General features: G+C 35.8%; 3 protein-coding genes across 3 annotated transcripts in view; 1 reads left to right on the top strand and 2 right to left on the bottom strand.

Moving 5' to 3' along the window:
* LOAG_00653 (hypothetical protein) overlaps nucleotides 1–624 on the top strand; it is a gene marked incomplete at both ends in the record, with an annotated part of 7,990 nt that extends 7,366 nt beyond the window's left edge. Inside the window, one exon of the mRNA XM_020445505.1 lies at nucleotides 500–624. Coding sequence (XP_020304045.1) covers nucleotides 500–624 — 125 coding nt within the window. The remainder of the gene's footprint in view (nucleotides 1–499) is intronic.
* A 463-nt stretch (nucleotides 625–1,087) lies between these two features.
* On the bottom strand, nucleotides 1,088–8,650 carry LOAG_00652 (ribonucleoside-diphosphate reductase large subunit; the record flags this gene model as incomplete). The annotated part of the gene is made up of 23 exons (XM_020445504.1): nucleotides 1,088–1,195; nucleotides 1,400–1,495; nucleotides 1,572–1,688; nucleotides 1,775–1,872; nucleotides 2,029–2,140; nucleotides 2,182–2,339; nucleotides 2,455–2,496; nucleotides 3,455–3,650; nucleotides 3,741–3,863; nucleotides 3,988–4,149; nucleotides 4,270–4,482; nucleotides 4,785–4,929; nucleotides 5,029–5,171; nucleotides 5,263–5,442; nucleotides 5,703–5,808; nucleotides 5,894–6,135; nucleotides 6,269–6,352; nucleotides 6,616–6,843; nucleotides 7,009–7,185; nucleotides 7,482–7,592; nucleotides 7,915–8,082; nucleotides 8,239–8,327; nucleotides 8,602–8,650. 23 exons carry the CDS (start codon nucleotides 8,648–8,650, stop codon nucleotides 1,088–1,090), a joined length of 3,147 nt encoding a protein of 1,048 aa, XP_020304044.1.
* Nucleotides 8,651–9,122: 472 nt separating this feature from the next.
* Nucleotides 9,123–9,491, bottom strand: LOAG_00651 (hypothetical protein; the record flags this gene model as incomplete). The annotated part of the gene is made up of 2 exons (XM_003136191.1): nucleotides 9,123–9,210; nucleotides 9,394–9,491. 2 exons carry the CDS (start codon nucleotides 9,489–9,491, stop codon nucleotides 9,123–9,125), a joined length of 186 nt encoding a protein of 61 aa, XP_003136239.1.
* Nucleotides 9,492–9,794: the final 303 nt, after the last annotated feature.

Here is a 9,794-nt window from a genome sequence, read left to right as displayed (position 1 = left end):
TTTAATCAATGAATTTGTTGAAATAATTTTAGGACACTTTCGAATTACAAAAGAAACACGCATATATTTTTGAAGACTTATCAATCTTAGGAGTTTTCTGTCAATTTCAGACGGAGTAGCTGTTGTGAGAGATGCACGATGTGACACTTGTAGTCGCAATATTTTACGACATGAGGATCTGGCAGAACACATTGAATTGTCAAGGATCAAAGACCATTTCATTTGTAAGTTCCAGTCATTTTTCGGCACTTCATGTGCTACTTCTATGGATCGTGGTGTTTATGCTTCTAATATTCTGCAGGAATCCAAATTTCTAAATGGGCCTTCTAATTACATTCTCTAGTTCTCTTTATGACTTTCCCTTAACCTTGACTTTCATTACACTTTATTGCCTTCGGGTCGATAACCATAATGATTAAGTACTGTAGTACGTAGTTAATTAACGTTGCATAATCCCTAAACTTTCTAGTAAATGGAAGTCAGTGAACTATTTCTTCAGTTAGTGTTGAAAGCACTGGTGCACTGAGAAGTGCAGAATTGGTTGTGGAAGCTTGCAAAGTAATGGAAGAAAAATGCCGGGCATTGCGGTCACTGTTCCAAAAACGGTTGAAAGAAGTACAGTGATACATTAGTATTTTGGCTGCCTCTTTGTTATCGATTGTTACTATCGGGAAATGAAAACTTTCAAACATTTGGAACTTCGTTTCTCCGTTCAGGTTCTACTTTTTGTGATAGCAATTTTTTTTTCTTGCCAACTGCCCTACCGTTGCTTCAGGCGCAAAGCCTTTCAGAGTCCTGGAAGGTCAAGTACAGCACATTGTGTGAAATGATTATTAGAAACGCAGCAGTCCATGTTATTTCTATCAAACTGATATTGGCGACGAGATACATGATGAGCTTGTTTCTTAATTTTATTCACACATCAAATCAAATTTACATATCAGTAGAACCTAGGGAATAAAGCGCAACAGAAAATAGCAGTGTTTATTTTGAAGTATATGGCGGATTCAAGAAAACTTCACGAAAATGAGGTTCCCTCAGGGGACAACAACTGATCATATAAATAATGATGCAAGTTCAATCAATGCTAGCGAGATGTTTTGTCCTGCCCGGGCATCAATGTTTTCATTTTGTCACCAATAAAAGATAGAAGTTGACCTTTTTGACCCTTTTCTACCAGAATGTTCCTGTCATCCTGTAAAATGAGTTGGAACAAATTTACTCGAACTTAGATTAAGTCTTCCCAAAATAGAAATTTATCGAATAAAAATTTAGGATATTAATTACATAATAAAATTCTTGACTTCACCTAACATCCCTTCTTTTTTTTTGGAGAACTGCCGCAGTTGAAAAGTTGATTTCTGTAGGACCCAACCCAATCTTAAAAGAAAGTACTAACCAGTTTCTTTTCACGGATAATCTTCACAATCTTTATCGTTAATTCATCTTGTTCTTTGAGCTTCTCTTCAAACTTTGCTATCCTTTCTTCGTTTTCCTACAAAACCCAACAACTCTGTAGTACCCATCAAATTTCCACAAGTTTGAACTATCAACGATATACAAAGACATACTTTAACGTATTTTTCTACATCGCTGGCCTTGGCTTTTTCTGGATTTGATCGGTAAATTGCATATATTAGTAATACAGTTGACACGTAAATTAGTGCCTCTACAAGCGTTTCGCTGGCCTGAAAACAAATCGTGAATTAAGGTGAGAATTATACAGAACTAGTAATTACAGCGGAATGAGATTACAGTTCACTAAAAAGAGAACCATTTCGATTGCCTGTTGTTCGGTTACAGTTGGTGTTTTAGATGGAACAGCAAGGCCTATACTTTTGATCCGTAAACGAAATGAAATAGCATGTAAACCTGCAAACAGATGTCATTTGCTATTTGAAGCTCTATATTTTAAGATTACCGTTTTACGGAGGGATTTAAGAACAAGGATAGAATCGCACATAATTCAGTTTATCAACCCAAGCATGAATCCTCTATTTGTTACAACCAAAACCTCCAACAACTTACTTCTGCCCATCGGAATAAGAATTCTGTTTCTAAGATATGGATGCTTTATTGCATAAGCTATAATTTTGCGCGCTAATGGGCGTGACATTTGCCGCCCAAATGCGACCACGAGCTGAAAAAAATATTGCTTAATACCACGAACACAGAACTTACTCGAAATAGTTCTTCCTCATCGTACCAACTTTCCAACTCTAAGAAAAATTTAATTTTGGCAGAATTTTCACTTAAATCTCGAAATTTGCCATCCAAATGCAATAACATAAAACCTGGATGACCGGAATACCCATGATTCACATCAGTTCCTTTTTCAACTGCGGAATGTTCGTGCAGAAGATAACTGCTCCATCATATGCACATCGCATCATCCATAAGTTCTTATCAGGAACACCGTGGAAATCTAAACTTGCAAAATTGCAATGTACCAACCGCGAATCACCGCATATCTTCGCCAAATCACTATACAGCTACCTTCAAGTTACGACAGAGTGTTAGGAACTAAATCCTGTAGGGGGGTTTTCAATCTCCTCGGGTTAATATACAAATTTTCCAGGAGATGATGTCTACATCCAGAGAACACTGTGGGTACACTCCAATTCTGCTTTCAAAGTGACAATAAAACATATTTCTACCCATCCAGCAACTCTATTAAGGATTTCATTTTTTTTCTTCGGTTGGTCATCGAACAAGGTCAAAGCATAGATAGGTTTCGTATTTGTATTTCATCTTTTTCAGAGAGTAAAGAAACATGAAGATTTGAAAATAGGATGTTTTTGACATCATGAAGAAATATGTGAAGGCTTTAAAGTGATAAAAATTGATGAAAGAACGATAAGATTCAAATCTAAAGTAACTCGGCTCCATTTTTTAAAAACAATACATCTGAAAGATAATATTTCCAAATGTAATTCGGATTTGATGACGTCCGAAATATTAAGAAAATGCAATATGAAGACGAACAAACGAAAAACAAATTCTATCCACAAAAAAGGAAAATCTGGAGAGTAAGATTTTAATAACAATCAAAGAAACATTTCATTTCATACAATTTGAAACTACAAACACAAAAAAGATATAATTTGCAAATATTCAATCCATATATTTCATGTAGATGCTCCTGTTTGATACCGTGTCAATCATACTTTTTTGAATAACTTTCCATAGAAATCAGAGTGCTGCATAAAACTCTTTCCTACTCTTCTACTTCTTTATTGCATCGGAAGGATTCACAATTTTTTAAAAATACTTTCAAAATATTCTAAGGGTAAACTACTTCAACCTCACTCACTACCGTATGCTTCACTTAGATTTAATGCATAAAAGTAAGGGTTCCGTCTACTTCCTTTCCAAAAAAATGACGCTCAGGCCTGATGCCAGAAACTACCATTCCCAGCAACCATCCGTTAGCTACTGCACATCAAGCAATCACCTCCACTGTTAACCGCACACTCCATCATTTTTGTTGTCAACTCAATGGCAGAACCAGGAATAGAACTAGATCCTGACTTAGAACCGTCATCTGCATTAGCGTTAGCATAGTCTTTGAGACGAGTTTTGTCAACAGTGAATTGTACTGCATCAACTGCTGGTCTCGTGCGCAAGTAATACATTCCAGTTTTCAAGCCCTATAAGAATTCAAAATCTTGAAGTAGACTTGTAGGAAATACTTTTGAATTTTAGAAATATAAAAGTCTGATCAGAAACGCTGTGCATACCTTCTGCCATCCATAGAAGTGCATGCTGGTAATATTGCCGTAATTGGGACGTGCTATAAATATATTTAACGACTGCGAATGATCGATAAATGCACCGCGATCAACAGCCATATCAATAATATCCTTCAATGGAAATCCTTTTTTTTAAAAAATTTCCATTACTATAATTGAAATGACTCGTCCTATATTCCTAAAAGAATGAGATCTAAATCTCATTCTTTAAGTTTGTATTATTATTAACACTAACTCGTTGCGACATTTCCCAAACTGTCTTGTAAAGATCTCGGATTTCTTGTGGAATGCGTTCAATATTCCGAATCGATCCTTTATTTTTAATTATTTCTAATTTCATATCGTCATCCCATAAATCAAGGCGCATGAGATCATTCATAAGGTGCATATTGAAGACCTTCAAAGAGATTACATAATCCTCTAAGCAAAGAAATGCTATTAAGAGAAAAGATTGCAAAAAGGTTATTTCTGAGGTAATCCGTTCAAAACGTATCAACAAAGTATCATGGAATTTCACCTGAAAACTTCCGGATAAGACATTACGAGTGTACACATTACTGGTATAAGGCTCAATACTTTCATTGTTGCCAAGTATCTGCGCGGTTGAAGCAGTAGGCATTGGTGCTAATAATAAGCTATTCCGGATGCCGTACATTGCAATTTTTTTACGCAAAGTTTCCCAATCCCACTGATTTGTCGGCGTCACGCCCCACATATCGAATTGTAAAATCTAAAGCAAAAAATCGTCACGCCCCACATATCGAATTGTAAAATCTAAAGCAAAAAATTTAGTCTTGAATTTTATAAGAACACATTACTGAAATAAAAAAAAATTAACTTTTTGGAAAAATGTTGGAAGTAAAAAATTTCGTTTGAATTTTGTGGAGACACATTACAAAACATAAAATTTAAAAATAAAATTTAATGAAAATTGAAAAAAGTTGGAAATTTCAGGAAACCAAATATTGGAAGCTATTTAAAGGTGCTACAAAATAACAAAAAAAGAAAAAATCATGGTCATCAAGTACTAACTCCTCTACTAACAGGCGAACGTTCGTAGCTTTCATACGGACCTTGTTCCATCGCAAGTTCACAAGAAGCTTCAAGTGCTGCATAATACATCGTTTCAAAAATTCGCTTATTAAGATCACGAGCTTTCTCACTAGTAAATGGATATCTGAAAAAGCGAATAACAATTTCGACACATTGCAGGTTCAATTTATTAATTTCATGCTATCAGGAACCTGTAAAAGCTGGAAAATTAAACTAAAAAAACCGCATAAGAATGAAGGCATCAGCCAGGCCCTGAACACCAATGCCAATCGGACGATGTCTCTTATTAGACCGTTCTGCTTCCGGTACTGGATAATAATTGCGATCGATGACCTTGTTCAAATTCCTAACAACTACTTTTGTGATCTGAAATACAGTCATATTCTCCATGTCATGAAGGTTCACAACAAGTCCAGATGTTCTACGTAACCCTTCTCTCTTTTCTATGTATACATACCTCACGCAACATTTTGAAGTCAAATGTCATTTCTGACGAAACAAAACGGCTAAGTGCAATAGATGCCAAATTACACACGGCAATCTCTTCACGAGACGAGTACAGAACTACTTCAGTACACAAATTGGAACATTTGATGGTACCCAAGTTCTGCTGGTTAGTTTTTCGATTGCACGTATCCTGTAACTTCACGCTTCATTTAACAAAGACACTTTATAACTCCTGTATTTACTACAACGGTGTTTTTCAGACACGTTCCTCTCATTAACAGTAATGCTAAATTATGATGCACTTACATCAATTTGTAATTAGAAACTGCCCAAACGAACAGCTAAGTACAACAGACAACAAACTATGAAAACCTTTACCATGCGCATTTAATGCATATTTCACATGACTTCAAAGATCAGATAAGTGATTCTTGCAATTGACAACATTACCTTGTAAACCATATATGGCATGCCAGTTTCTATTTGAGTAGAAACGATTGTTTCCCACAGTTTTCTAGCAGGTACCTGCTTTCTGTACCGACCTTCTTCTTCATACCTGCAATTCTCCTTTAAATTCAGAATCTAAAATCATTTTGCATGGTTGTCTTTTTACATGGATGTGAAAATAAAATTATTCGTACTGCATATATAGTTTTTCGAATGCCTCGCCCCACGAATCTTCCAAGCCGGGACATTCAGCAGGACACATTAGCGACCATACTTTATCGTCACGTACACGCTCCATGAAAAGATCCGGCACCCATAAACCGAAAAACAAATCACGACAACGCTCAAGTTCATCACCCACATTCTTCCTCAGTTCCAAAAAGTCGAAAATGTCCGCGTGCCACGGTTCCAAGTAAACAGCAAAAGCGCCTGGCCTCTGTAATAGATATCGTTCTATTTCAAGACCCACATTCATCCAATATTTAAAACACAAAGAAAGAAATTGGTAACTCAAGATATGAATAATGAAAAAAGATGAAATTTTTAGGCAGTGAAAAAAATGCGGTAACCTTATTCCCACCCTGATCGACGTACCGCGCCGCATTATTAAACACCCGAAGCATAGGTACCAAGCCATTTGAAACGCCATTTGTCTAAATATGCGAAATTTCTTAATTCAAAGTACCATTTTCTCAAAACATTAAATTCTAAAATGTTTTGTCCGTAAAATTTTTCATAAAAGATTAAAGTCCGGAGCAAAAACAATATTTTTTTGTTCTGCCGAAATGCCGAAATCTTTAATGCCGAAATTTTTAATTTAGTGAATAAATAAATCTTTAAAATGTATAAGATTTGAAGCATAATGGCCAACTTATTTAAATTTGTAACATTTTTATAAACGATACTAAGCACATACTCCAGCAATTGCCGAGCCAGTGGCACGTATGCAGTGCACATTTAAGCCAATACCACCAGCACTTTTTGAAATCAGTGCACACTTCTTCAACGTTTCGAATATGCCTTCAATACTATCGTCAAACATCGTCAACAGGAAGCACGAACTCATTTGCGGTGTGCAGGTACCACTGTTAAAGAGTGTCGGTGTTGCATGTGTAAACCATCTTTCGGACATCAAATTGTAAGTCTGAAATTAAAATTTGTAATGTTGGGGACAAATTTATAGCAAGTCACATTTGCATCAGATAGTCAGCTCAGACTGTAGAAATTTCCGGTACTTAAAGTGATGCTGCATTACGTATAAAGATGGTATATCTAAAAACAAACCTAAATTGGACATAATTATCCATACCTCAAGAGCAGCCTCAATATTGTCACCATGAATCCCAAGTGCAACCCTCATTAACATATGCTGCGGACGTTCGGCCAATTCTCCATTGATTTGCAGAAGATAAGAACGTTCTAAAGTCTTCAAACCAAAGTATGTGTAGCAAAAGTCACGTTCATGAATTATTGCTGAGTCCAGAATCTGAAAACCGGTCCTTTACCGATGGAAATCGATCAAAACTAGAATGACAGGCAATTTCTTGAAAACAAACATTACTTAAAAATAATTCAAAAAATACGTTGCTCTGCTACAATAACGTTGTATCGGCCCTCCTCTTTCTTTACTGCTACCTAATTTTGAAACTATGAAGTTTCTAAGGTTATTAGATTTCCGAAAACTATGTTTATTAAAACCAGTAAATTTACTTCAACTTGACACCCTTTTCAATTCACATTCTTCAATTGACTTGAAACTTAACTATCATATAACCAACTTACATCTGCATTATTTTGAATGATATCGAATATATTCTTGCTAATCAGTGGCATATGTCGACCAGATTTCGGATGTGTAGCATTGTACAGTCTTTTTGAGACCTTCGAAAATAACTACAAAGATCTTACTTTAAAAAGTCTTTGATTTTCCAAAGAGCAAAGTATACCGTTTATTATACAATATTGTTAACAGAACATTTCTATACCCCGAAAGTAGAGATTTTACTTAATCGTATAACACGTCTTGATCTTTAGATTGGATCGAATCATTTAAATAAAAAAAATCTTTTCTAAATCAGCTATTTCAAATAATTACTATTAACCAAGAATCAAAAGAAATCCAATACATTAAGGGAATTCTTTTTCTCTTGGAACCAAGTGTCTTCTACAAAGTAAATGTCAGCTATCATCAGTCATTACTGCATTCAAAAATAACTTTTTCAGTTTTCTTATGCAAATTAGAGACAGCAATTCGAGATGCCAAAGTTGCATAGTCTGGGTGTTTAGTTATCATGTCAGCAGCGATTTCCGCAGCCAAATTATCCAGTTCAACAGTCGTTACACCTTTGTATAGGCCAGCAATCACTTTTTGCGATATTTCGATCTAGAAAGAGATGAGCGATACGAACTTCTAAATTGACAGAGCTCTGAATTTTCAGAAATGATTCCATTACGTCTGTGGCTTAAAAAACTGCACCACTGAACTCGAAAGTTATCGGAAACTTCGGCAATCAGTAAAATGTAATAAATTATGTTTTACGTGATCTACTCGATCCTGGCTTAAGCCGTAGCACAGTTTCATAATTCGGCGAGCAATTTTATCAAAAGAAACAGCCTCGTGTCGTCCATCTGAAATACATATAATAAGAACATAACTGTTTTATATAGCTGGTACATAGAATAAATTTAAGCAGCATCGCAGCACCCCAGAACCCTAGCATTCTAAGTGCCGCAATTCAAAACTGAAATTTCAAAGCACCACAATTCCATTTCTCTACCGCATCTTATTTAGCGTAATGTTATTGATAAAATAGGCCTCTCAACAGTATTTCATTCTCAATGATTTTTTAATGGTATTTAGCTTATCTAATGAGCTAAAGAATAGAGATTCCGCGTGACATACCTCGTTTAACTACGTAAGAATTGGAGGTTCGTTGGCTAGATTGCACCATTGCAGTTGAAGATTATTTTTGAGGCCTCACAGATTAACTGATTAACTGAAATATTCGAAGTTCAAACGAAGATACTGTCAGCAACTTTTCACACCGCAGTAATTATTCAGAAATTCAAACATGACAATATAAACATTCAAATATAATATCCTCGAATATAATATTGTTTGTTGTTAATAAAAAGTGGCTTGTCGAAAAGTAGCAAAAGTTCGAATTTTCGCAGGAGCTTAATTTGTTAAGATTGGTCAAGGATAACAAACAATCACCGTTCATCATAATATATCCCATCATTACTGAAATAGAACAAACACTTCCCGGTCGTTTTAAAATTCGGCGTACCCGCCAAAACCACCTACAGAATATTCGCTCTGCTACTCTTCACCCACATAAAAGGATCATGTTGGATCAGAAGCGGATTACGGTGCTAGAGGCGGTGGACAATACGGTACGGAGTTGGTAGTAGGAAATGTGCCTATTCTCCATCTTCCCAAAAATTAATATTTCTGATGCCAACACATATCACTGCCGATGACGAATTCACAACATTATCGCCAACTCCGCTAAAATCCACATTGCAACAGCCGTCCGCAACATCTCTCGCCGTCTACCTCCCCCTCAGCCTTATACAGCATTCAAGTCCAACGAGAAAGTGCGATCCTTTATCAATTAACCCCGCCAGAAGAAACCTACATCCATACTTCCAGCACTCATTATGACATCAGAAATGTCTTATCCTACCAAACCCATCTTCACAACCAGGTAACTTGAATTTGACCACGAAGGTACCGTCAACTTTATTTTTGCCCATCTGTTTTACAAGTGATTCATCAACACCATCCATATTAGCGAAAGATATAAGATTCAAAAGAATGAACAAAGTTCTTAACGGAATTCCTTAACGTTTAAGATAATTTTGATACAATAGAAAAAGCCATTAATGCACACAGTACGGCAAAACTTCTCCAGAATTATCTAAAGGGGTTTCAAAACTTTCGACCCGATATTTCTCTTCGAAAGATTAAAAATGTTCATTAATGTTAAGATTTTAGGAGTATGTCGATAGAATCGGGTTAAAACCTCATAATTATCACCCGATATTTCAAGTTCCTGGCAATTCTGAGTTAACATACACAACATAACAGTA

Source organism: Loa loa (genome assembly GCF_000183805.2).
Source record: "Loa loa unplaced genomic scaffold supercont3.64, whole genome shotgun sequence".
Classification (NCBI taxonomy): Eukaryota; Metazoa; Nematoda; class Chromadorea; order Rhabditida; family Onchocercidae; genus Loa; species Loa loa.
This window is presented reverse-complemented; position numbering and strand designations above follow the sequence as displayed.